The following is a 27,271-nucleotide window of genomic DNA, read 5'->3' on the forward strand; positions in this document are numbered from 1 at the left end:
AAAGATCAACATGTTTTAAGGAAGCAAAGTAGCAGAACAAAGACTTGACAGGGTGCACTATTTATCTTCTCTCCCTGTTCCCCCTCCCCCTCTTACCTTGGCTCCGGCATTGACGTCACATTGCCATGGCGTCATTTGCTACCTTCACCAGTCCCCCGGAACTTCATTTAAATGCCTTTTTGGGAAACACATGGGGCCTCTAAGCCCCTCCATAAGAATCTCGCACCCCTGACTTAGAGGAAACCGTACGTATTCTGGGCACTTTGTTCACATTCCCATTTGGTTATAAATATGCAGCGATATTGCCTATGAGAAAGCGGAAGCCTTTAACTCGCCAGAAAAATAAAATGTAGAATCTTGTTTAGTTATACAGCATAACACGACTGGAGTGAGTGTTTTCAAAGCCTGTAGTCCTGGAAGATGAGAATATTTAACCTCCAGTTAGACACGCCCCTCCACCGGGACCGACTGCATGGCTACAAAGGTAGGTGCCTAAGCTTACCGCCTTACCCCAAAACCTGCCTTCTCCTTGAAGCGGAGGTTCCCATTGCGTATAAATGCCAGCAGTCATTTGGTCATGGCAAAGCGATGGTGACAATGTTCCAGCTTGCTATAGAGGCATTGATTTCATGGCTAATCTAAATGCACAGTTGAAGGTACCGAATATTGTACACTACCCTGTGAATTTATAATTCAAGTGTTCATAAATTAGGATCTGGTCAAATATATATTTTACCCCATTCCTGCTAATACTTAAGATAGTTGAGCAAATCGTAGTGGAGGGTGTGTCTCTCCAAAGTAAACCAATGAATTGGGAATTTCAGCATTGTCCATTTCTATTATCTCTTCTCCCCCCCCCTCACCCTGGGAAAAATCAGAAGTAGAATTATAGCCTCTGATCTTGTGTAAAACTTTGAGCCCTTTTCACATTGTTTTGACCTCACTCATTCAAATATCCTAAGATTATAGTCCCTGCGGGGAGCAGCCACAAATTGCAGAATGCCTGAGCCGCCCCTAGTGCGTGCGCAGGACATGGCACAATCATGTTTTGAAAAGACAAAAATTATGTATTTTCAATTGACCACCGCATCACCTGCATGGTTCAGCCAATCATGGCAAACCAGCCTCGTGACGCGTCCGCCACTCATCCCCAATCACTTGCATCTGTATTCACATCGCTCACGGTGCGATGAGTGCACGTTGACTATAATCTTAGGCTGGATGTTGAATACCTCCTGATAAGATCTGCCTGCCTTTGTTCTGTTTTACTGGCCATAACTCTATATAGTCATTAAATTATCTTAAACGGGAACAATTATGCACATTTAATTTCAGAGGGTCTTGCCTAGTGTAAAATGATGTGCATTATTACAATAGATGGATACTCGCCAGTGCGATGGCTCACATTATTACATACTTTAAACTAAAGGCTCTCGCTCGTATAAATTCGGATCTCACTGCTAACAGTACATGAATGGGAATATGCCATGCATGCAGATTTTTTTTTCCCCTTTGGGTTTAAAGTATAGAAAGATGCAGTGTATGCTATCTTTGCAAACTCCTGCCTTTTATGCTGTCTAGTTTCAGTAAGGGGGGGGGGGGGGAGGTGGTGGGAAGGGGGGGGGGGGGAGGTGGTGGGAAGGGGGGGGGGGGGAGGTGGTGGGAAGGGGGGGGGGGGAGGTGGTGGGGGGGGGGAGGTGGTGGGGGAGGAGGTGGTGGGAAGGGGGGGGGGAGGAGGTGGTGGGAAGGGGGGGGGGGAGGAGGTGGTGGGAAGGGGGGGGGAGGAGGTGGTGGGAAGGGGGGGGGAGGAGGTGGTGGGAAGGGGGGGGGAGGAGGTGGTGGGAAGGGGGGGGGGAGGAGGTGGTGGGAAGGGGGGGGGGAGGAGGTGGTGGGAAGGGGGGGGGGAGGAGGTGGTGGGAAGGGGGGGGGGGAGGAGGTGGTGGGAAGGGGGGGGGGAGGAGGTGGTGGGAAGGGGGGGGGGGAGGAGGTGGTGGGAAGGGGGGGGGGGAGGAGGTGGTGGGAAGGGGGGGGGGGGGAGGAGGTGGTGGGAAGGGGGGGGGGGGGAGGAGGTGGTGGGAAGGGGGGGGGGGGAGGAGGTGGTGGGAAGGGGGGGGGGGGGAGGAGGTGGTGGGAAGGGGGGGGGGGAGGAGGGTGGTGGGAAGGGGGGGGGGAGGAGGTGGTGGGAAGGGGGGGGGGGAGGAGGTGGTGGGAAGGGGGGGGGGAGGAGGTGGTGGGAAGGGGGGGGGGAGGAGGTGGTGGGAAGGGGGGGGGGAGGGTGGTGGGAAGGGGGGGGGGAGGAGGTGGTGGGGAGGGGGGGGGAGGAGGTGGTGGGGAGGGGGGGTGAGGGTGGTGGGAAGGGGGGGGGAGGAGGTGTGGGAAAGGGGGGGTGAGGTGGTGGGAAGGAGGGGTGAGGTGGTGGGAAGGAGGGGTGAGGTGGTGGGAAGGGGGGAGGCGGGGGGGAGGGGGGGGAGGTGAAGGGGGGTGGAAGGGAGGTGAAGGGGGGGGTGGAAGGGGGGTGGAGGGGGTTGGAGGGGGGGGTGTGGAGGGGAGGGGTGGAGAGGAGGAGGGGGGGGGAGGTGAAGAGGGGGGGGGAGGTGAAGGAGGGGAGGTGGAGGGGAGGGGGAGGTGGAGGTGGAGGGGAGGTGTGGAGGGGAGGTGAAGAGGGTGAGGGGGGGGGTGAATGGGGAGGTGGAGGGGGGGTGAATGGGGAGGTGAATGGGGAGGTGGAAGGGAGGGGAGGTGAAGGGGGTGGAAGGGAGGAGAAGTGGAGTGAGGGGAGGTGAAAGGGGGTGTGGGGAGGTGAAGGCCGCTCACTCACCCGTCCGGCAGGTCCCACGTGGATCTGAGGCGGGAGGCAGCGTGTTGTGGCCGCTCCCCCCGCTGTGTCCCGGGCGCCGCCATCTTGGTACTCGGCGCCGCGAGGCAGCCTGCCTGGCCACTGGCTGTTCCCCCGCCGGGGAAGGGGTGAGTTGTAGCGCCGGGGAGGGGGGCATGTATATGTGTGGGGGGGGGGAGAGGTGGGAGATATAGAGGGGGGTTCTCGCACGGCCGCTGACACTGGGTGGGGGGGCGCTGATGGGGTAATAATAGTGTGTGTGTCCCGCTGACTGTAGCGGCGCCGAGGGGGGGGCGGGGTGAAAGCGCGGGAGACACAGGGAGAGGAGGAGGTGCGCGCGGGTGCTGCTAACATTGTGAGCCCCGCTAATGTAGGTAACAACCCCCCTACACACGTGTGTGTGTGTGTGATGTGCCCGTCACTCCGCCTCTCCGCCTCAGGCCAATGAGATGTGCGGGGGCGGGCGGGCCAAGGGACCAATGAGATTGCCGCTAGGGACGCAGACATACAGTGCTTTCACAAATATATAGTAGATAAGTGGAAACGCTAAGGTTCTGGATCAACCTAGGACTGTTGGCTACAGATGCAATAATTTTTTACACTACTCAGTGTGGCTTTGATATTCACTGCTCTCGTTGAGGTAAATAAGGAGTGTAGCTTAGTAACCACTATCACTGAAGAGGTCCCACCCATGTGGCCATCTCCCAGATCATTCGAGCAGGACCCTTGCTTCTAGTATAACTTGTATACGCTTGCCTGGTCTGACACACTGATACAGAGCAAAAAAGGTATACTGGCTACCCGCTGAATGATCGAATGGGTGCAACAGTACTGTATTGAGAGTACCAGTACAGGCATACCCTGGTTTAAGGACACTCACTTTAAGTACACTCGCAAGTAAGGACATATCGCCCAATAGGCAAACGGCAGCTCATGCATGCGCCTGCCAGCATGTCCTGAAAGGTAATACCGGCTCCCTACCTGTACCAAAGCTGGTGCGCAAGCGGGGAGACTATAGAGCCTGTTACAGATGCGTTATTTACATCAGTTATGCACGTGGTATGGCGATTGCAGTACAGTACATGCATCGATAAGTGGGGAAAAAAAGGTAGTGCTTCACTTTAAGTACATTTTCGCTTTACATACATGCTCCGGGACCCATTGCGTACGTTAATGTGGGGTATGCCTGTATATAAAGTGTGTAAACGGAGCAAGGAAGTGTGCAAATGTAAATGCCCTCTGCTGTATAGTGCAAGGATTCTTTCACTGAAGGTAAGGCAGGCTCGTGAGTCGGCACATTGACTCCAGTCGCACCGGTCTGGTAGCTATTATGAGGTACTTGGCGGTAGCAATAATTGCCCACCTTAATTGAACAGTAGAATCGGCTAGAGCAGCCAGCGCACATTAGGAAAGACTATGTGATGTAGGGATCAGTACCCTGTTCTTCCTAATAAGAGGTGCTCTGGTTGATAGACTGACGGTGAAAACGGGCTCAATACTACCAAACTTGAAATGTAATGTATATACAACTTCTACAAAACTAGGATGTCTGCCAGTAGCGTGGATAAAGTGGTGATAAAGTCAAATCGCTCCTAATAGACAGTCGGGTCGCTAGCACAAGAGCAACACATGGTGCATGGGCAGTAACTTGCAACAATGTTGCTTGTAAAGTTCCAAGCGTAAAGACACTTTCTCAAGGCATGTATAGGGGGTGTCCCATTTTATCTATATGGGCTTGTATAGCGTTGCGCTAATCGATTCATGCGTCCTGTTAACACTTGATGAACCCCCTATGCTACAGGAAGTGTCTCCACCAATACATAGGATGATAAGTAAACCTAAGGTTCAAATCAAAACCACTATCAAATAATAACAATAAAATCATTATGCAGACTCTACATGTCCATTTATTCACATACATCAGTGCAATGTATATTCATTAGGATGCCCTGTAAACTGCTGCAATGTTGGTCACTAGCACTGTAAACCAGGATAATGGTAAGTAGAGCATAAGCATAAAGTCCGTGCTTGTTGAATACCTGAATGATCTTCATAGGTAATGATGGGTAATAGAGAATGTATTACGTTTTTGGATAGATCAGCAGTGCCTCAATATATAGAGACTAAATCAACCGCTGGACTGTTGGATGTAATCCATAATAGCAAAGTGGATTCCAGAAAACCACTAATTAAAATGTTGTATTAATTGAGAAACAAGATTTTAGGTTAATATCCATTTACAAGGCTCGCAAGATAAAAACAGGACCTCGCATTGTCTCTGAGGTACTGTCTAGGCAGAGTTCCTGATAAGCGCAGGGTTGAGACAGTGTAGATGGTATTGAAGTAACACTGTACTGTAGTATTAGGGCAAAACGGCTACAGTATTAGTATTGACTAGATAAAGGGTGTAAACACAGCCCTCATTTAGTCCACCTGGTGAAAGGGTCTTCAGGGAATAGATGTGGCCACTTATTTGTTTTCTACCCCCCACCTCTGCCCCAAGAGGTCCTCGTCCCAGTTAGCCTTCCACAGGCCAGGTGAATGTTGGTCAATGCCAATGAAAATTTTATGGCGCTTTTATTGCCATTATGGCATAAATTCACATCTGGCCACTGGTGTGTCCACTTTATTACCTATATGTTCAAGGATTCGCTGTTTGAATAATCTCCTTGTTTTCACCACATACTACTGTCCATAGGTACAGACCCCCAAGTAAATAACCCCTGGGATAAGACTTTTTAATAAATTTATGTATTTGGAATGTCTTGAAATTGTCCCAGCTATTGAACTCCTTTGTGATCTTGATATGTCTATATGCCTTGCATCTCTGGCAGGTATATGTACCTATTGGTTTTTACGCTAACCAATGACAAGCTGGTGGTTCAGAGAAGTGACTGAACCAGAGCATCGCACATATTTCTGGCTCGTCTAATCGCCATGGATTGGGTAGGGGTGGGAGGGGGGGTTTATTTTATTTATTGTGTGTGTGTACACCTAAGTCGATGTTGGCCTTAACTATATGCCAATGGCGTTGTAAAATGTCTCTAGCTATGTGCCATTGTCTGTTCTGTAGATATGTTTTATTGATATCACGTTTTGTTCTGAGTCCTAGATTTTATCCTTTAGAAGGTGCAAGCGTGGCATGTATTTAGATGGTTTATACGCTGGTTTAAGAAAAAAGCAAATGTGTGGTGCTCAGGAAAAAAAAGCCTCAATATGGTACTAAAAGAAACCACAATAAAGATCAAATTTTTTGATTGAAGATTCCTGAAGTGTGAACCCCCTGAATGAGTAAGGGATATCAACCCATAACATGTAGAACAATAATATTGTAATCACTACTCCATTGTAATCCGACTAGTGGGCTAGGGTCCCCACGAGCACTATAGTAAGAGACCTCACAATAAAGTGACCCAACATATATTATTGGAATGGAGAATAAGCAGGTGATATAAATAACTCTGAGTTGTAGATGTCCTTGAGATTGTCCAATCTTCATCCACAGCAGGGGGTGTGCTTCCGTTTTTTCTGAGGTAATTGCAAGAAAAATAATGGGAAAAAGCAGGCACTAGAAACTCAGGAAACAAAAAATGTAAGAACCAAGAGAGCGTGTGCCTATTAAAATGAATTTAATGGAAACTACAAAAAACTGCTACATTACGGGGTACACAGACCCCCACCAATGCGTTTCGAGCGTAAGCTCTCAAGTCACCTTGAGAGAGCTTACGCTTGAAATGCGTTGGTGGGGGTCTGTGTACCCCGTAATGTAGCCGTTTTTTGTAGTTTCCATTAAATTCATTTTAATGGGCACACGCTCTCTTGGTTATCTTTCATTTTTTGTTTCTAGTGCCTGCTTTTTCCCATTATTTTTCTTATACGCTGTTTTAACTGTCTCTTTGCTGTAGCCTCGGTCTAAAAACCGTTGTCATTAGAACTGCTTGTTTTTCAAATTTGCAGTTGCTACTGCAATTTCTCTTGAGTAAAATTGACCGGTATCCTTGCACTAGTGCCCTAGGGTAGTGGCTTGCAGGATACTATTTGTAGCTGTGGGTTTCCAATAAATTGTCTCTAAAGCCCCATCCTTTCCTTGCGATATTCTGAGGTCAAGGAAGCAGATGCTCTGCTCATTGTGTGTAAGAGTTAAATTGTAGATGTTTAATAGATTAATAAATTATTTCCGTAGATCTAGTGGACCATGCCAAAGAGGCCGCACGTAGTCAATGAACCTCACCCACAGATCAATGTGGGTGGTAAATTGTTCTGGTTCAGTTAACACCACCTGTGCCTCCCACCAGCCTAGATAAAGGTTGGCGTAGGATGGTGTGCACTCTGTCCCCATCGCAGTGCCTTGTATTTGGAAGACTTTGTTATAAAGAGCAATTTTTAGTAAACAAATTCTAGCAGTTTTAATACAAAGGCATTGCGTCTCATGCCATTGCCCCCTTGTAGATAGGCAGTGGGCTATAGCTGCCAGACAGGACCTATGCTGGATACTAGTATAGAGGCCTTCTACATCCAAGCTTACTAATATAGTGTCATTGCTGATGTAGACTCCCTCTCGTTGCAGTGGATTTCATACCCACACTTATTTTTAATTTTAAATAGTGTAGAAAATTATTGCATTCACATTCAACAGTACTAGGTCGATCCAGAACACTTACCATAGTGTCTTCACTACACATACCAAGGAGGAAGAAGTCTACATTAGTGACTGAATCCTTTAGAATTTTGGATTTCTCCTACATGTGACAAAGTGTCAGCTAGTTGTTGCTAGTGACCATTTAAGTGAATGGTTGTTGATGGCTTTCTGGGTGTGAGCAAGACCAGGTGATTCTTATACCTTTTTGCAAATGTTTGTGTTGAAATAAAAATGGTAGTTCCAGGATTTGAATGGCAGTGACATTGGGGCAGGACTGTAATGTGCACTGGAGAGGGTAACGCAGTCTTGGAGCCATCATGGGAAGTGGAGATGTCTTCGAGTCCTGGAAAAGGGTCAGTCTCCAGACACTCACATTTTGGGATACACAGGGAAAGTGTTTAGCATTCTACTTCATGGTACCGGCCTGTGCTGGAAAATGGAAAGCTTAAGGCTACGGCCCCCGCTGTCTTGCGCTGCATGCGCACCTGCCAGGCTGTCAGTGCGTGCAGCTCTGATCCCCGGTCTGCAGTGAGATATGGGGGGGGGGAGGTGTGACGGAGGCGTGTGTACATGCAGCTCATTCTGAATCTCCTCACCTTTGCATTTTCTGTGACTGGTGGACCCTGAACCCCAAGGTTTGGGTACATGTAACAGACCACGTTTGATACTCAGCCCTCCATCTCTAATGAGCACAGCCCTTGAATTTGAAAGTACAAGTTTGACTTTTTAATTTTTTTTCCCCAACCTGTAAATCTAACCTTGCCACATGTTGCTGGCTCTTTTGGCAGCAAAGGGGTTACTTATTTCGGGGCTCTGATGTTCAATGTGAAGGTGGCAATAACCGTTGTAAAGTTATGTATTAATGAAGCATAACACAAATAGACATTTTTGCAGCGCAATCTGCTCTTGTATAGTACTTGGGGCTTCTCAGATGGTCTGTGTACACCATCCAGCTGGCACAGAATTCTTCAGACCAGTTTTGTACAGATCCGGTACAACCATGTCTAACAGCCTGTGTGACTAACTTGCTTCTCTTCTGGGTAATAGTGGCGTCACTGGGAAATCTTTTTTCCTGCTACATTCCTGGCTCTGTAATTGCTGCGAACAGTAGCCACAAGTTCCTGAATAGAGGACCCAATTACTGCCAACCCCGATTCTTAAACTCCCAAGCACGTCTGACACGTAGCACTATCAACAGCCATTCACATAAATGGACAGCGGTGTCAAGTAACATTGCTGCTTTGTAGCTACAGAACAAAGCCTTTTCCATTGGACTTCACAACAGTTTCTAAGAAACGTTGCGAAGAATATTTGTTTTAAAATGCAAATGCCTGTATAGCTTGGCAAGCACTTTTTAGGGATTAAGTAGTAAGACGAGGCATACCTTGAAACAAAGTTATTAACACTTTTTTTACATCAATAGTTCCCTCTGCCAGTTTGAGCTGATGTTCTTTAATCCCCACTGTACATATCGCAAACATGTAGATTAACCTGCTAACTGAAACTGATGTGAACATGCAGTAAGTTAGTGTATTAATGGGTATAGGCGCTCCTAGGAGCCCTGGGCATCCCTAAAGGGATCCCTGCAATTTTCTGCGCTATGTACTAAAGTAAATACAGGTGCCCTGATTTGCACATGTACAATGATCAAAGCCCACAAACTCTTTTATTCTGTCACGTATTTTTAAAGGTGTGTAGTGTGTTTTATTTTTTTATGGCAGGGATTTACACAGATAATTTACAGGGAGTTTATCTAAATAATTGCATCATGGTAGACAATAAATTGAAGTAATTGCCCTGTAGAGCTTAGAAAATCAGTGGTTTGATTAATCACAGAATGAACCCTTCTGCTTCCAGAGGGGATTGGTCTTTCTAGAGGTGGTGATATATAATAGAAGTTTTGTTTTTCTGTACTAGAGCTCTCTTGGGATGTTTTTTAGGGCAATGCATCTACACTGACCATTTGTGCCATGGCTGATTTTCTCCAAGTATCATGGGAATGAAGCTTCCGGAATAATTTGCTTGTGGCATCTTATACAGACTGGAAAGGAAGGGTTGAGGCTCTGTGCCAGACAGGGACTGCCACGTTGTTGGTGCTGACCGTGGTCTAATTCCGTTCAAGACAATCCAGTGTGGATTCAGTGGCAAGATTACAACACTTGTGGGGGTGTGGGTGTGGTTTGGGTCTCTCCCCCCCCCCCCCCCCCACTTCTAACTACTGTATATGAATACAAGACTTAATGCACAGCTTATTTTGGAACTGCATGTACAGTGTCTATTCTGCTGAATCATCAGAGTAGCTGCACCCATGGATGTCTCAGCAGCAAGATGTTTACATAGTGTCTTAACTCAATGAGTACTGAATTACTACACTTGTATTACTACACAGCAAGACCAATCTGGCATTATAATTGTGTTTTTATTTATATGAAATACTTGCTCAATGTATGCAACCTGCCTTTCCCCATTATCTCTTTTCATAAAAGGCTTCCACTGCACCCAGAGATTCTGGGTAATTATATGCAAATGAGCTGTGACACTTTTTTTAAATTTTTTTATTTTTTTTTCCTGCTTGGACATTAATGTACAGCACTGATCCCTTTTAGCTTTTGCCTGTTGTATTGCATGGCTTTGTGAGCACAGCCAGTGTCAAAGAAATGCGTAGTCGTAACAAAAAATAAACCTCTCCCAAATGTCTCGGAGGCTCATACATTCATGGCTTTTGTGGAAGAGGGTGGAGTTTTCCACTTGCTCTGTTCTTTGCAGGCAAAGTAATTATGCCACTAGACAAACAAAAGTACTTGCATTAAATATTTCCCCAGGGGAAAACATTACAATTTCACAAGTTACTAGAAGGAGGATTCAGTCTTTCTAAGGAACCAATGGCACAATGTATATAAACTTGTTTTAACAAGTGCGTTGGCTTGCCTCTGGTTGCAGAAACTTGCCACTAGATGTCATGCTTGGAGGCGCAGTCCATGCTGCCGGCATAGCGCGATCACATTGCCTTAAGGCATTGATCGCGCCCATTGACTGCGGACGACAGCAGAAAGGGCACGTGTTGTGCGAGGAATCCGTTAAAACTGGTTTCACGATGGGCAGGTCACATGAGCGATTCGCCCAATGAGGGCGAACCAGCTCGTGACGTCAGACACGCCCCCAGATGGCACTTCTAGCATGTCCAAAAAACGCCCCCCCCCCCCCCCCCCCCCTGCTTCACACTGGTGACGTCACGGATGCACAAGCCTCCATGAAAGCTGTATGGACGCAGCTTTGGTGCCAACATCTCCCCAAAACCAATTCATTAACGCTGTCGTGTGCCCTTATAGTAAGTGCGGCGGCTTGGTCGCAATCGCTGGAAGTAATATTTAAATTTGATATTTCTTGTTACAACAACGTGCTGTCGCCGCACTAAGCGTGGCCTTAGTCATGGGCTGGGACTGCATACATTGGAGGCAAGCTGACAATGTAACAAAGATCATTAGTTATTACTGGGTCACTTTCTCCTGTCTAAATTTTACTCTGTGGATGTTGTCATGGCACTGACTTATTGTACCATTAAAGGCTCATTGTTGTGTCCACATTGATTTAATAGGTAGGAAATTAACATGCTTTACTGTGTAAAACTCTTCACTTCTACTTCCTGCATAAGGGGACCAGCCAACCACTCAATCTATTGTTTAGCAGGACTAAAAATACACGTATTTATATGTTTTACCAGGAAGTAATACATTTGAGTTGCCTCTCACTTTCAAGTATGTCCTTGGCACAGTTATAATGACAAATACATTGTTAATATAAGTGAACATGGTATACGTTGCATGCTTAGTTAGGGATTATATATTTTGTTGGTTACAGACCAGACTAAAATGTGAGACATCTTAAGTTTTGAAAGAACTTGGACTGGTGGTGGCTGTGAGTCTCTGGTAGATTCTTCCAGTTTTGGGGTGCACGGTAAGAGGAGTGGCCAGATACTTTGCTGAACCTTGGGACCATGAACAGTCTTTTGGAGTCAGATCTCGGGTGATAAGTGCTGCATGTGGTAGGGGTGAGGTGCTTGTTCAGATAGACGTGTAGCTTGTCCATAACGTATTTGAAGGAAAGATTAACTTTGTGCCTAGACTCTAGTGATGACCAATCTAGTTCTTTGAGCATTTCACAGTGATGTGTGTTGTAGTTGTTTTGGAGAACAAAACAGCATATTGAATTGTAGAGGGTGTCAAGTTTTTGTGAAGGCGGGTTTGAGGTGCCGAGCTGTATACTATGTCCCCATAGTCGATCATTGGCATCTGCTGTGCGATATTCTTTCTGACCAGCAGACTTGGAGAGGATTTTTACTGTAAAGTACACCTAGGTTGCCATAGGTTTTGGATGTCAGGGTATCAATGTGCACCCCAAATGTTAAATGGGAGTCAAACCATATGACCAAGTTAAAACTAGTAACATGAGTTGAGGTGGTATTAGTGTTGCTTCTGATCTGGAGCTTAGTCATTGGAAGCTTTCAAAGTTGAGCCTTGGTCCCAAATACCATTGTTAGTTTTGGGAAATCCAATTTTCAAGTCGTGGTTGTCATCTGTATACATGTGTATTGAAGCTCCCTTACAAGCTGTAGGAAGATCATTGATGAACACTGAAGAGTAGGGGCCCCAGAACAGAGCCTCGTGGGACACCAAATGATATCAAGGGGTTGGAGTTGGAGCCTGAGAGAGACACATGTTGGTATCTACTTGATGGGTAGGAATGAAACCAGTTAAAAGCATGCTTCCCTATTCCAGAGCACTGGGGTTTGTTAAGAAAGATAACATGATCAACAGTATCAAAAGCGCTTGCAAAATCTAGGAATATTGCACCAGTGAGTTGGGTAGTTACTGTGGAGTGCTTGGGGCGAAAGCTAGATTGGAATTTGTCTTGGTATAGTAATCACTTAATTGGGAGTGGATACATTTATTTTTTTTCCATGACTTTGGCTAGTATTGGGAGAAGAGAGCTTGGCCTGTAATTTGAGACAGTGGTTTTTGTCCCCACTTTGAAGATTGGGACAACTGTGGCAATTTTCCAGGTCTTGGAGATATGGCCTGCAGACAGAATGGAGTTGACTATGGAAGCAAGTGGTTTGGCAATGGCTGGGGCATCAAGTCTTTGGAACTTAAGATTTGTTGAAATCGGGTGGTTGGTGTGTGATGTTCAGAATGAGGTTAATGTTGCGTTTCACTAAGTTAGTAGCACACCACACAAAGTAATCATTTAATGCAATGTCAGTGGGATTTGTCAGAGTAATATCCTCCAGTGATATTACTTGGTGGTTGATGGTTAGAAGGCTGGAATATGTTGACCTTCCAGAAGTTAGCTGGGTTTGATTTTATTCTGGTGAAGATTGTCTAAGTAATATTGTGCTTTTTGCATGTCTTGTTTGCCTTGTGTACATATTCTCAGGCATCTGTAGTTAAGATCCTTGGTAGTAACAGTTACTCTAGCTTTTCCACAAGGCATCCCTAAACTGATGGTGCTTTAAGGTCAGTTGTAACCCATGTACAGTTGGCCCCCTGTACTCTTATTCTGCATAGTGGAGCATGGGTATCACATTTTAGTATTTTAAAGAGATTGGATATAGTTGAGCGCAGAATCTGGGTTGGGAATTAATCCTAGTCTGTGCCAAGGGCAGTTGGTAAAGTCAGCCAGAAACTGTGGGTTAAAGTTTCTAAATGATCTAGTGAGAACTTTAGGTCTTGATTGTGGTGGCTTAATTTTCCTTACACAGTACACTATTGCATGGTGACAATGTCAGGAAGGATGCCAGAGGATTGGATTCTGCTGGGATTTGAGGAGAGAATCCAGTCTAGCAAGGAGTGGTTTTGAGATGTCGGGCTTGCCCGTGTGGGTTGGGACATGAGTTGCGTTAGGTTAACTGACTTGAGTTCTATCTGGATATTGTGGGGTTTTAAAATGTATTTTTTTTTTTTTTTTTGTAGAACCAATTGTACAAAAATCCCCAAGAACTAGCAGCTCACTTCTTATTCAGAGAGGAAATGGAGCCAAAAACTGGGTATCGGTCAGGGACTTTAGGGGGGCGGTAGATGTAGGGTGACCATATATGTCCTGGCAAAAACCGGGACAAATGTCACGTTTGTGCAGTTGGCAAGCACCGACTGCACACGCGAAGAGCGCTTGCCGACCGCACATGCGCGATAGGCAGTTGTCGGCTGCTCATACGGATGCGCGGTTGGAGCTTGCCAGTCACACGTGCGTAGTCGGCAAGTACTGATAGTGCATGCACAAAAGCAGCCGGCAAGTGCTAACTGCACATGCATGGTTGGCATGCGCTCTTCGCACATCTGCAGTTGGCGCACGATAGGAGTGGCCAAAAAAACAGGACAGCACCTGAAAAAGTTGGGCCACAGCCCTAAAAACTGTGACTGTCCCAGCTAAACTGGGACATCTGGTCACCCTAGGTAGATGCCAGCAACAAAGACGAGCTTTGAAATCCTAGTTGGCAAAATCTGACTCCCTTTTTCTAAGGAGGGTTGGCTTGAGGGGGCAATTTAACAGTGTAAGGTGTCTGCAATATAACATAACACCCCTCTTATTAACCGATTTTGTTTCCTAGAGATGGAGTATCCCTGAATGCAAATATCAGCATCGAGGGTTTTAGGGGTTAGCCATGTTTCTGTGAGAACGATGGCTTTGGGTTTATGCACAAGGCACCATGCTTTTAGTTCATCCAGTTTGCGCAACAGGCTCCGGATATTTTATATGGGCGACGATCTTTTTGGGATTTGAAGGGGGTATTCCCAGGGGTATGGGACAATTGAAAAGGGAGGGCCTGGGTTAAGTTCAATATCACCTGCTAAAGAGTAATAGTAGGAATATAACTACTCATTTATTTGCAAGTTGTACATTTGTGATGTTTGCCATTAGAGTGAGCAGTGGTTGGTGTGCTGGTTTTCAGAGTTCTCCACCAACGTTCAGTAGATAGTGCAAGGCTTTTGCGTAATCCAGGGTGTATGGTGATGTTGGGTGTGGGGCAGATGGGAAAAGTTTGTAGTGGATAGAGAAACCTTTCCATGAGGCCACAAAGAACAAAGTTGAGAACAGCAGATTCATTATCACAGCGGTAGATAGTGTTGCATGAAGCTGTTGAGGTGAGTGTGTGCAGATAAAACAGCAGAGGTGTGCCTTTTCCTTGTCAATGTTTTGCTGCATTGCAATGCTAGGGACTATTCAGGGTTGGGGATGGGGGGGGGTGTTGGGGTCTGGGGGGGTAGGGGTCTTGTGGGGGGGTGGGGGGTAGTAGTGAGGGCAGTTGTGTGCAAAAAAAGTTATGTTGACAATTTTCTAACTCCCTTTGCAGTGCTTTGCAGTTTGTTGCTGGATTAGATAGAGCCTCACTTACATTATAAACTCTCAGGGACTTCTTTTCCTACTGTTATGTCTGAAGCACTTCTTCCCATTTGTGTTATGTCCCGTGAATTGTAAAGTGCTATATAAATATGCACATTGTGTAACCCCCGCAATGGGAGTACTCACTAAATTCCTGCCAGCCCCATTGTAGATCGTGTCACTCTTTCTCTTCTCTCCCCCCCCCCCCCTGTCCCCCATGCTCCTGTAGGTGCCATTTTGAGCAATCTGGAAAGCATTTGCTCTGATGCCATCCTGCTCAGCACTTGCTGTTTCATGTTGCATTTTATTTATAGGAGGTCTATGCTGCAAAAAAACACATTTACAGCTCATAACACTTAATGTTCACGAACGTTATAATTTCCCTAATCATTCCTCGCGGTATTCTTCTGGCACCTACTTATAGCCTGACTTGCTTAAATACTGGAGTGATGCCTACAAGATTATGTCCAGCTCTTCTATAACACATGGTGCAATCAAAGTATTCAGTTTTGCTTTTAATTTATTTGCGCACATGTATGATCAGACATCATTTTTTTTTTTTTTTTGGGAGGGTGGGTGGGGAGGAGGGAGAAACAACTTGATGCTCTTGGTTACAATGGAAATGTTGAACGTTTAACACACAATAAAAGAGCACACAACCACTTGTGTAGTAGATAATATAAATGTATTTGCAGAAAAAGGGGTAAGTATTGAAAATACTAAAATATAGTTTAAAAGCATATGACAATCTGCCTGTCCACTGTGGGATTCGGGAGAATCAACCGGCGTCTGATCAGCTGTTGAAATCCAAGGACTCTGGCAGCAAAAGAGAACCTTGTCCCTATAATTGTCCATAAAGAGTTACAATGTGTAAGAACAGTGTACTGATGCGCCCAGGTGTCAGGCTTCTCCAACAGACCACCCACTCCGACAATCATAACGGGCGGTGTTGGTCCTCCACTGAGGATATTTAATCCTTGCAAGCTCAAACAGTCATGGGGACGAGACAATAACAATATGGTGATACAATGTATTAAAATCAATGAGGCAATAACCTATCCTATGTGGTTTGTGGCGTACTTCACGCCACTTTATCAGGGAATGATGAATGCCTCGAACACCCCCATTCTTTATCCCTATTGGATCCATGATTGGTTGAAAATAAAATAACATAACATTCCGATCAGCTGTTTAGCTGGCAAATATTATTCCAATGAATAGGTTGGTGTCAGATATTTATGAATAATCAAAATATACACGTGAAACATCACGACTACACCAAATTAATATAATAATGCAATATACATAAATGCAACAATAAATCAAATACATACTGTATAGAATAGACATAGTGTACAAGTCACATCTGCGATCTACTATAGAGAAACTCTTAATCGCCCCTCTACTATTAATAGTTAATGGCATATCCATTAATAAGGGTAATCTATATATCAAGAAGAACAGCGTAATAAAAATATTCTATAAATTTGTAGCCAGGTCCCCTTGGTTCTCCCTTTAGCCCCCTTACCTCCACTGCGAGAGGGGAACTTGCAGCCAGTGCGGTTTTCGCCAGGGATGGAGGTGGGCGGCGGAGGAGGCACTCCAGTGCTTGGAGGCGGACACCTATAAGAGTGTCATCATTATGTTCTGCGCATGCGCGGTAGAAATCACGCATGCGCAGAGAGGGTCTGAGGTTGCTGCAGACGTGTTGGGAAGGTGCGCATGGGCACGAGCAGTTTCGGCCATCTTCTGTATAGCTCCGCAGTGGAACTACATCTTCCAGGATCCCTGGCACGGCTCAGCCAATAGGGCTGCTGCATTCACTGAGGAGAGAGGCAGTATGGTGCGAAGGAGCTCGCCTTGACAGTTGGAGCCAGGGCAGAGAAGGGGGAAGGTAGGGTCTGGGTGTCTGCCCCCCAGACTAGGCCAGATTACCCCCTTGGGTCCAAAATAGGCCCCACTCACCTAATAAGATTGTGGCTGTTACAGGGAAACCCATAGCTAGTGTCATTTCCCCAGTAGCTGCATACTGTTGGTGTATAGTGCCAGTGAAGACGCCACGCGGTGACTTGCGGCTTGTGCTCTGGGACCAGACCACCACCGTACTATCTGAGACTCTCCATGGTGGGACCATCCTCATGGAACTCACCCCACGCGGAGGCTTCGCTGACGCTGGATCAGCGGATCCCTTCTGCTTTTCGGCCATACCCAGGTGCTGGAGCACCTGGGCAGGTACCTCCACAACGTGCCCAAACTAACACTTTCAGTTACTGTGGGCAGCGCTGTCACACAGTGGGTGGGTTGGCTCTTGTGGACACCAGGGAGGTTCGGTGCCATGGGGCACCTCAGTACTTTGGCAGAATGTTGTGTGGTGTGTCTAACGCGTGTCATCCAACAGGACTTTATCAAGGTGTAAGGGAATAAGCATACATTTTATAAGAAAATATGCGCCAAAAACACCCTGCGAATGACATCCACATGCGTCACAATAGAGATGTGCCATTCTAATTGTCCGTTAAGGACAGCTGATATGACATTGAACAAAAATAACTTTAATCTATCTGAAATAAATGTCACTATTTAGCATTTAGGAGTGCCTGTCCTGTGTTTCCTTTCCATATCTTTTTGGACAGTATGCACCCTCCCTTTACCTTTATTTAATGTTCTGTTTTGTGTGTGCCGTTTCCTATTTATATTTTTAACCTCTTCAGGAATGAGTTTATAGCAGGTCTTGCGTTAAAGGATGGGCGCTCGACTGCAGTGACTCCCTGTAGTTGGGTAAGGGTTAAATTCTGAAGGAGGGCGAATTGGTGGTTCGATTAAAAATCTAGTTGTGGGCCGCAGTGCCAGCTGTTTTGGGTAGCACGAGGTGGGACGATACCCTCCCTTGTTATGGAATAAATACAGTATCTATATTACAAAACGATATATTGCAGAGTTGCGTTTGTGATGCATACGTTGTTGACCTGTATCATGGATTTTGCCATGGCAGGCAGGATGTCCTTGCCAACTAGGTTGGAAAGCTTCCAGCTCTCCGTACCCCTAAATGTGTAGGAGAGGGGATTAATTGTTTGAATGGAGAAAAAAATGGGATCTTACTGGGGTTTTAGTACATCTATTGTGAAATGTATGTGATTTTTTTTAAAGTGTTCTCATAATTTATACAAAAATGCATTTAATAAATGCAAAATGTTTTTAGTAGAAGAAATATATTTCACAGTAAATGACCTGGATCTGTTTCCAACGCTGGCTGGGTTTCTTTCTCTTGGCTATCACAATACATATCATTAACTAAAAATGTCCCCCGCCCGCCCCCACAATATCACCCAATCCTAGTTCATCACAAACTAGCCAAGACAAAGATCTTAATCACTAGAGCAGTTGTATTACACTGCGGAATGCAGGACTTCTAGTGGTTTGTCACTTGGTGTAATGTCAGTTGCCAGACAGAAGTGCAGTGTCATTTAAAGAACGTGGTCAGAGGTGACTTTGTAATGTGATCTTCAAGAGTCCTGGTTGAGACACATTTATTGTCAAACTTTTTTTTTTTTTAACTCCTCCAAGCTTTATTCTCTTGCCATGACCTTCAGCTTGTACCTCGGGGTTAGACATTCTTCCATGCATCATATGCCAGTTGCATCTTCTGACCTGCAGCCATGTATGAAGAGGCAGCATTTTACCTAGGACTTTACGTGTGTGCGTGTGTGTACTCTTGTCCAAGCATCCATCACTAAGATTTATTATTGTATACTATTTAAACTGTCAATCTTCTGCTGCACTTATTTCTAGTGTGAGACTGAACTCTTTTGCATTGATACAGCCCAATATATGATGCCACGTATTTCCTTGTAATCACTCACTCTTAAAACTGCAGTTCAAGCAATATGCTACATAGGGTTTTTTTTTGTTTTTTTTTTTATTCGGTTCTGTACTATAGGAAAACACTTGTAGCATTCAAATAAATAATTAAACATTTTAATGTATTCTAATGACAGACCCTTGTTCCTATAGCAACCATATAGAAAGTAATTCGCTTCCTTCTGAAACAGCATCACCACTTTTTTGAACCTAGTGCCTGCGTGGTCACATGCTCTTCCTCACATAATGTTGTCAATCAGTGCAGCAGATTACCCAAGATGAATTTAGTGAACCCCCAGCCGAATTTCGGCAATCGATTACAGAACGGATTGATCAGCAGCTTGGCTAATCACTTGTCAGTGTGTACATTGTATTGATGCACATTGGATTTTTTATTTTAACGACCGCTTAACCTGCAGCTTTAAAGGGAACACATTTTATCATCCAGCCAGTATATCTTTTGTCTATTTAACTACCACCCTTTACAGCAAAATACCATACTTTCTAGTACGGGTTGACATATTCCCTGTTGCTGCAAATGTAAGCAGCTTGTTATCTTGGTTGTATTTAAAGTGAATTATACTTCAGATGCTCGGGAAACTTTTTGTGTGGTGCCAGATGTGCTGGGATGGCATATTTAGGTTTTCTAAACAGATTATGACCATGTACTTAAACTTGGTGCCTTCACTGTGTACTTGTGTATTTACTGCCTGCCTGATGTATGAGGCCATGAGTTGTAAATGGATATGACTTGAGAGCTTTAAAAATTGTTCCGTAGCTCCAATGTAATGAGGTGCTCCGCAGAAGCATCATTTCAATGTGACTCTTCAAGAATCTCTAAAGTGGCAAAATCTCAATTTTATTGGTGAAATAATCCTCATTTTGTAATATCGCCCTTCAATTACGATCCATTTTCTCAGATTATGAGTTTGTTTACGCAAATGTAAGTTTAAAAAAATGTACAATTTTATAGCAATGTCCTATGATGACTAGGAATAGCACTTCTCTGCCTAGGTTTCCTTTTAAATTGCCAATGTAATGTTGAAACTGTAGCAGACCTGCTTTTCATGGAAGTGCTGTACTTGGGGTTGTTACTGGGAATGGTCTATTCTAATGTATTCTTTCTGGGGGAGTTTGCTAGTAGGTTAGATTCTCCAATGTAGACCTAATATGATAATGGCATTTTGTTATATATTGGTTTTTAATACTTTATTTTATTTTTTTCCCCTTCAGGTTTTTGAACTATAGAAGAGGTCCTGTGTTTTTCGGAAAATGGCACCAGCAGTTGGAGGCCCTGTGGGTTACACCCCGCCAGAAGGGGGCTGGGGCTGGGTTGTGGTCCTAGGGGCATTTGTGTCCATCGGCTTCTCGTATGCCTTCCCAAAATCCATCACAGTGTTCTTCAAGGATATAGAGGTGATCTTTGGCGCGACGAGCAGTGAAGTGTCCTGGATTTCTTCCATCATGCTGGCTGTTATGTACGGTGGAGGTAAGCCTGGTGCATTAACATAGCATAGCTGTAACATGTAATGTGGTGAAGAGAACTAGTGTTAGCCCATTAATGACCTGTAATTTAATGTTTTATGTAATCTAGTTTGTCCTACTGAGTGGGCTCGTTAGTGTTTTTTGTTTTAAGGGAAATTCCATGCGGGTGTATTGATTGGTTTCCAACGAGAGTTCCTAGGAGTCATTGGGTTCCCTGAGTGTCTCTAGAGGATTCCCTGCAATGTTCAGGTTATTTGAAAATTGTTAATGGACAACAGATAAACACAGATGGAGCATAGACACCAGCACCCGGATAGGTCCCTAATAGCATCATCATTTGAAAATTGTACCAAATACAGAAGAATCTACAATGCATCTGATCTCAGACACGCTATTAGACGGTTGGGGTTCCCCAGAATGTCACAATATAATTATAGGGTTCCTTTACCAAACAAGTTGTAAACCACTGGTCTGATAGCACCTTGTATTTGTAATGAAGAGATCATGTTCTGCAAGAGAATGTTTTGAACAATCACTTCAAAACAACCAGTGCAGACAAAGTTTGACTTCATGCATTCATAAACAAAGTGTAATTTTATCAATGAAACTTTAATGCCCGCAACTTCTTTTTTTGTTGTCTCCGTCTTTGCACAAATAGTTACTTTCTGGAGCCCCAAAAAATTAATTGCCATCTGTAACAGGGACTTATCCCTGTTAAAAAAACATCTCTAAAATCCAGCAGGAAAGCGATCGAATCACATGCTGCACCTGGCACCCTCCAGGTCCACCTCTGGTCTCCTGTGGGAAGGGAGGGAGGACCACAGCGATTCACTCTGGGGGCAATGAGATGCACATGGGATGTCTGGCTCAAGAACAAAGGGAAATATGGCCTGGTAGCTACCCCATCCCAACCCAACTTACCCCCATCTTTGGAAACCCACACTTCCCGCCTGGGTGTTCCAAAAAATAATTCGACCAATTCCAAGGTCTAGGAATAAGGTTGATTGCCGATCTACTGAAAAACGAGGAGATCCTCTCCTTCCAAGAACTCCGCGACAAACATAAACACCAAGGTCTCCATCTGTTCAAATTCCTGCAAATTAGGCACTTCTATCCCTAGCCCCAAACGCTAAATTCCCCCCATTAACCAGGTTTGAATCCCTTTGCGGCAAGGGCTCCTACCAGAGAGGTCTGATCTCTGAGATCTATAGGGGGATGGAGTCGGCAACCAGCCCCCCAATCCACAAGTATATGCAAAAATGGTCAGAGGACCTCAATGTAAAGATAGATATGGACGAGTGGGAGGATATCTGGGAGTTGGCCACAAAGACCTCAATCTGTACAGTGACAAAAGAGAACATATATAAAATACTATTCCAGTGGTACCTGACCCCGGCTAGGCTGAGCCAGATCTTCCCCGGCACTCCCGACCTGTGCTGGAGGGGATGTGGCGAAAAGGGGGGCGTGGCCCACATTTGGTGGTAATGTCCGGAGATTCAGAGGTACTGGACAAAGATCCAGAAGCTTCTACAAGAAACTACGGGACTTCTTTTCCCCCTGGACCCCTTGACTTTCGTGCTGAGCAAACCTATAGATGACCTGCCCCCCCCACCCCCCCTGAGTAGACTAGTATCAGCTATCCTAACCGCAGCCAGATGCTCAATAGCAGCGGCGTGGAAACACACCAAAGCCCCAGCGAGAAACACTGTGTTGAGAAGAATAGACGAGGTCATGGCCATGGATAAACTTACAGCAATGCTCAATAAAAAATGCCACAGTTTCGGAATACCTGGGACCCCTGGAGCGGCCCGCTAGGACTAGGCCTGGATTAGGCCGTCCTCGTACTGATGGAAAGGGAGGAAGAAAACAGAGTTCCCCCATCCTCCCCCCACCCCCCCCCCCCCCCAGTATGTCTTCCCCCTCCTCCCCCCCTTAGACCTTTCTCCCCCCCCCCCCCCCCACCAACTGAAAAATACCCAGTTTGGGACAACATGTTTAACCCAGTTGAAGTCATGTCGTGTGCCTATGACATTGTCGTTATCATTTGGATGTATGTTGTGCTCAATAAAAAAAAAAAGTGATATAAAAAAAAAAAATCCAGCAGGAATCTGGTTTACAGGCTATTAACTAGACTCCACCTGGCCAATTAAGTCTGTAAGAAAATCCTCCTGTTGGAAACAGGAGAGATTCCTTAGCTCACATTTCTGCTGACAGAGCAGAGAAGACTGCACAAAGGCTGTGCTGAGATCAAGACACCCAGAGACCTATAGTTCCTGGACAAAGAGGACCCATGAAACTGACATGGAGGGCCATCTGCTTAAGGTACCTCCTGAGATACGCAAGAGACATGAGTGCAAAAATGCAAACATATGTAGCCCTTGTTCCCCACCCCCCCCTGTAACTAAAGTGGCTACTGGAACTGCCATTACCTCTTGAATTTGAAAGCAATACGGCAGTCCAGAAGTCCAGAAACCTGTCCCAAGTCTAGATTTACCAGGTATAATAATAATAATAGTAATGTTACACAGTCTAGAGAGAAAGCAACAAGGCAGAGGGGTGTGCCTGTGTAATGGCCCCGCCCACTCGACCCTTTTTGGCCACGTCCCCCGCTCTGGAAAAAGTTTCCTGCAGATCGCGATGCAGAGTTGCACGCGCCGCCGGCAAGCAAGACAGCCGTGCGGACGCGTGCAGCGGGGCCTTAGCCTTGGATGCAGTGCTTTACAGCAATGAAGGGTGACTGTTTTTCACCATAAAGACTTTATTGCACCAAATTCGCCCCTCTCTTTACTCCTATTCTGGAGGAGTTTTCAGATATCAGAGGTGACTAACCCCCACCTCACCCTCTCTTCTCTATTTACCGGTGTTCTTAACTTTGCCTTTTTTATAAAAACAATATGTCTGTCAAATCTCTCTGGATCTGATACAGCATTCGATTGGTTGCTTGTGGTGGCCATGTTGGATTTGGTAAGGAAAATGTAAATTGATCTCTGGAAAGTGGGCTCCCTAGAGATGAAGAAACGGCCCCCCTGGTTTAGAGATGATGTAAACCTAAATATGCACACTTTCGTGTGTGGGGGTTTTTTTTGTGAGTGCTGTGTGCTGCTTTTTGTCACTGCCAGGTGTGGCTTCACTATCAGCAAAAACATTTGAGTGCACTATCCAGCTTGTTGACACTACATTACAAATCCGGTTACACCTACACTATTGAGTCAGTGCCTTCAATAATTAATATTTTTTTATCAGTATGTCTACGTCTACTTGTTTCGCAAACTTATTCCTGTACTTGGAATTCATTGTTGTATTTGCTCTTTTGTATGAAGCAAGAATTCTACAATGATGCCAAAGTTGCTGGATATTTGGAACTTATGCGAGTAAGCTACATTTTTAGGTTAAACATGCCGAGCAATAGGAAGCCATAACATAACCTCTGTTAGAGCTCCCTATTTGCCTGTGTTTTGCCAGTAATTTTGCATTTCCCCAGGAGGGAGTAGAAAACGGCATCTAAAATGAAGTATCTTTTGAACCAGGGGAGTCCATGGAGGTGACATGGATTTTTTTTAATTTTTTCTCCCCACAACCTTCCCCAATTTTAATATAGTGAGCCTCTTGATTTCTGCAGCAGGGATTACCACACCTTCCCAGCAATGCACAATCTTTGTAACACTTTCCTGATCATTTGTTGCCAATATTCAAAGTAGTTTACATTCATTATCTGTCCTTTTAGCAGCTACAATGTAACCTTATATTACTGAGTTACTCTCAATGAAGGATTGATTTGAAACTGAAAGGCAACCATTTAGTGAACCCTGGGAAACAGGTTCTTTGCTGGTTGATCACGGGAGAAACAATCGATTGACAGCTTAGGTAATTTGCTTTCAATAAAGTAATCAAATGCGGTATATATTAAACCCAGAAATATTTTAAGCTGCTTGGACAGCCTCTTTAAGGCTTCTCTCCTCTTAACCCGTCCCCTTAAAGTAGTGGAACTGTGCTTAAAGCAAGACCAATCCTTTCTGTGACAAGTACGTTTACATGCTTGTTTTTAAAGATGTTTCTGGTACAATATAAACACCGGCTATTTTTAAAATGGTTACTTCATTCATTAAAGAGCAGTTTGTTTAAAGGAATAACCAACTGAACTTAAACTGCTGCTGTTGCATAGCAACTTTGTATAATACAATATAGCATTTGCAAAGGGAAACAATTCCTTCCCTTTCTGCAGAAACCGAATGCCAAACTGTGGCCTTAACAGTCTCTCCCATGCTGTCGCTGGGCCGGCAGCACCCCACATAGCTGTCACTCGGCGGCTCCGGTGCTCAGCAGTAGCAGCCTCCCAGTCACTATTATCCTTCCTCTCCCTGCCTGCTCCAGTAGTCGTGTCAACTTCCGGCTGACAGAGGAAGATCGGGCAAGAGTGCGCACATGCTGTCAGGTGTGTGAGTGCGCACATGCTGTCAGGTGTGAGAGTGCGCACATGCTGTCAGGTGTGAGAGTGCGCACATGCTGTCAGGTGTGAGTGCGCACATGCTGTCAGGTGTGTGAGTGCACGTGGAAGAGGGATGGGAGGGGGGCAGGCAGAGAGGTGCTGTGGGTTGGGGTTCTTGAGGGTTGCCGTTCCCCAGAATTTCAGTCTAATTCTGGGGTTCCCCAACCAAAAAAAGTTGAACACCGTTGCCGTAACAATTTATAGTAACTAAAACTTGGACTAGTGGGAACACTGTTGTTGTGTAAGGTTTTCGTTTCACAGTTGTCATTTTTGGAAAGAAGGAAGCTCTCGGCACCAATTGCGATTTTACAACACAGAACGGTGTTCTGCTTTTTGTGGTGACCGGCGTTCACTCGCGTCACGCTTTCTATTTCCATACCATTTGGGATGTATTAAAAGCTTGCTCTTATGAAAAAAAAAATGGTATATTCTGTACTTGGCTGTGACCTAGATGTTTACTCATTCACCAGGGCCAGTGTTCTGACCGGTTGTTGGAGAATCCAACCTTTGTAAATTCCTCTACTTGCATAACTGGTCCAGTGCTGATCTGGAAATAAAATACGCAAGGTTCTGAATGCATCCTGTCCCGCCAGACTGCATTATGTGGCTTTGGATACAACCTCAGGAGTGGTCAAACTGTGGTAGCTTCCTGTGACCTTGGAGAAGTTGCTGTAAGATTGTAAGCTCTTCAGGTCAGGAAATAATTGTGCAGCAAATACTGAATTATATTGTATTTCTGTTCTGAATACAGTCACAAAGCAATAACATTTAAGTTTGTCATTTGGGAAATGGTTTTATTTTTAAATTCCTAAATATACTGCTGCGGCACAGTTTATTCGAGCATTTGCCCGTTCTGTGCCGCAGCAGTAGCCTGGCGCGCGCCCGAGTGTGACGGGCGCGAGCCGAAGCAGCGGAAGAGCGCCCTCCGATCGGGGCGCTCTCCCTACCGCTGCCGGGTCCGCCGGGTCCCCCGGAACCCCCTGCCGCTGTCCCGTGATCGCGGGACACCAGGGCTCCCTCGGGGAGCCCCTGGACACTCGTGCAGGGGGCGCACGCTCCCGATGACGCGTGACCGCGCGTCTATGACGCGCGGCACGCCGAGGGGCGGCCACTAGCAAGCCGGGAGATTTCCCGGCTTGCGGTACCGACCACACTTCAATAAAGTGTGTCGGTAGTGTACATTTTGCTAATGTATTCTATGCCCGAAAGCCCCTTCTTATTGGGAGACCTTGTACCTCTTAGGGCACACCGTATACAAACTTTATTTTGTATACAGTGTGCCCTATCTACTGGGTCTTAAAATTCTTTTATATCCATACTACCCACTTCAGTTAAGGGGGTAGTTCTCTATTTTGGACACATTTCAAAGTGTGTGTCCAATTCCTCCCATATAATTTTTCAATTATACTAAACTATTTCCCATTTCACACGTGGCATTGTTTAATTGGTCATTGGGTTACATTAGTCAAATGTATAGTCTGATCTCCATTGCCATTAATTCTGAGCTAGGTCAGTTGTTGCTTTAATGCTGGGTTGGATGTAGAAGTCTTGTTTTAAGATCAGCTGGTGGGGTGTTGTGCCTTTTTTTTTTTATTTATTTATTTTTTTTAAAATTATAAGCATGATGAGGAATAGACCTGTGATAGAAATTAATCCTGTCCACATAGGGACCTTATATTTGGCCTATAAGATCTCCTTATTTTTATTGGGGACTATTGTACAAGATTCTAAATGTGTAGGATAATGTTTGAATTCTGGAAATTTTACAACTATAATAGACTAGCCTAGTTCTCAACTTCACTCTCATCATCAAAGATGTAGGAACCACTTATGAAGTCGCCCAGTTCAGTAAATAATTTGGATGTCAAATCTTCGTAGTTTAAAATGGTAGCAGACTGGAAGCTGCCAACGAGGCAAATTCTAAATGGCCACGAGGCCATATTAACTGACTGTCAAACTGGAAACTTAAATTTTTTTTTTTTTTTAAAGCTAAGACAGAAATGGCCTAAAAAATTAGCATTCACAAATCGGAGGGATAGTCTTGTGTAAAACTACTGCACATCTACCATGAACACAACTGGTCTGGACTCCGAAATAAAGGGGAAGTGGATTTGCAGTTTCAAAAGTACTGCGTGCTCTCGCAAATTCATGACTCCCTTAATCTTAATGAAGGTACTGGGTGTGAAAGTTTTACAGTTACACTCCATGTAAGGAACCTTATAGGAGCCAGTGACCCAGAACTGGAAATCGAAGGCTCGTAACTTTTGGATACCATTATGCATCTAAAAGCAATGAGGAAATTCTATGACTGTCTTGTTTCACATTAACCTATTTGTTGCTCAAAAAACCTGCAGAACACTTCTTGTAAAGTGTGTGTGTGTGTGTGTGTATCTATCTATATATCTATATCTTTGCAAGGCAATGTGCTCCCAGACACTCTGCCCATGTGAATGGATACTTGAAAGCATTACTAAGGAAAGTTTGTAACCAAAATATTGTGCCAATTTTGACTTGCCTGGTAGGTAATGTGGCATATTTGAAAGTGGTCTAACATCCTGATCACAATGCAGTTTCTTTGCCACAACTCCCT

General features: G+C 45.1%; 1 protein-coding gene across 2 annotated transcripts in view; it reads left to right on the forward strand.

Annotated features, from left to right (window-relative positions):
* The window catches only part of LOC142503184 (monocarboxylate transporter 1-like), a 42,599-nt gene that overhangs the window by 8,169 nt on the left and 7,159 nt on the right, over positions 1-27,271 (forward strand). For both annotated transcript variants that reach the window (XM_075615287.1, XM_075615288.1), the window contains exon 2: positions 19,944-20,199. In XM_075615287.1, the coding sequence (XP_075471402.1) occupies positions 19,983-20,199 (217 nt within the window). In that variant the 5' untranslated portion in view covers positions 19,944-19,982. The remainder of the gene's footprint in view (positions 1-19,943; positions 20,200-27,271) is intronic.

The sequence above is a fragment of the Ascaphus truei genome, chromosome 9 (genome assembly GCF_040206685.1).
Source record: "Ascaphus truei isolate aAscTru1 chromosome 9, aAscTru1.hap1, whole genome shotgun sequence".
NCBI lineage: Eukaryota > Metazoa > Chordata > Amphibia > Anura > Ascaphidae > Ascaphus > Ascaphus truei.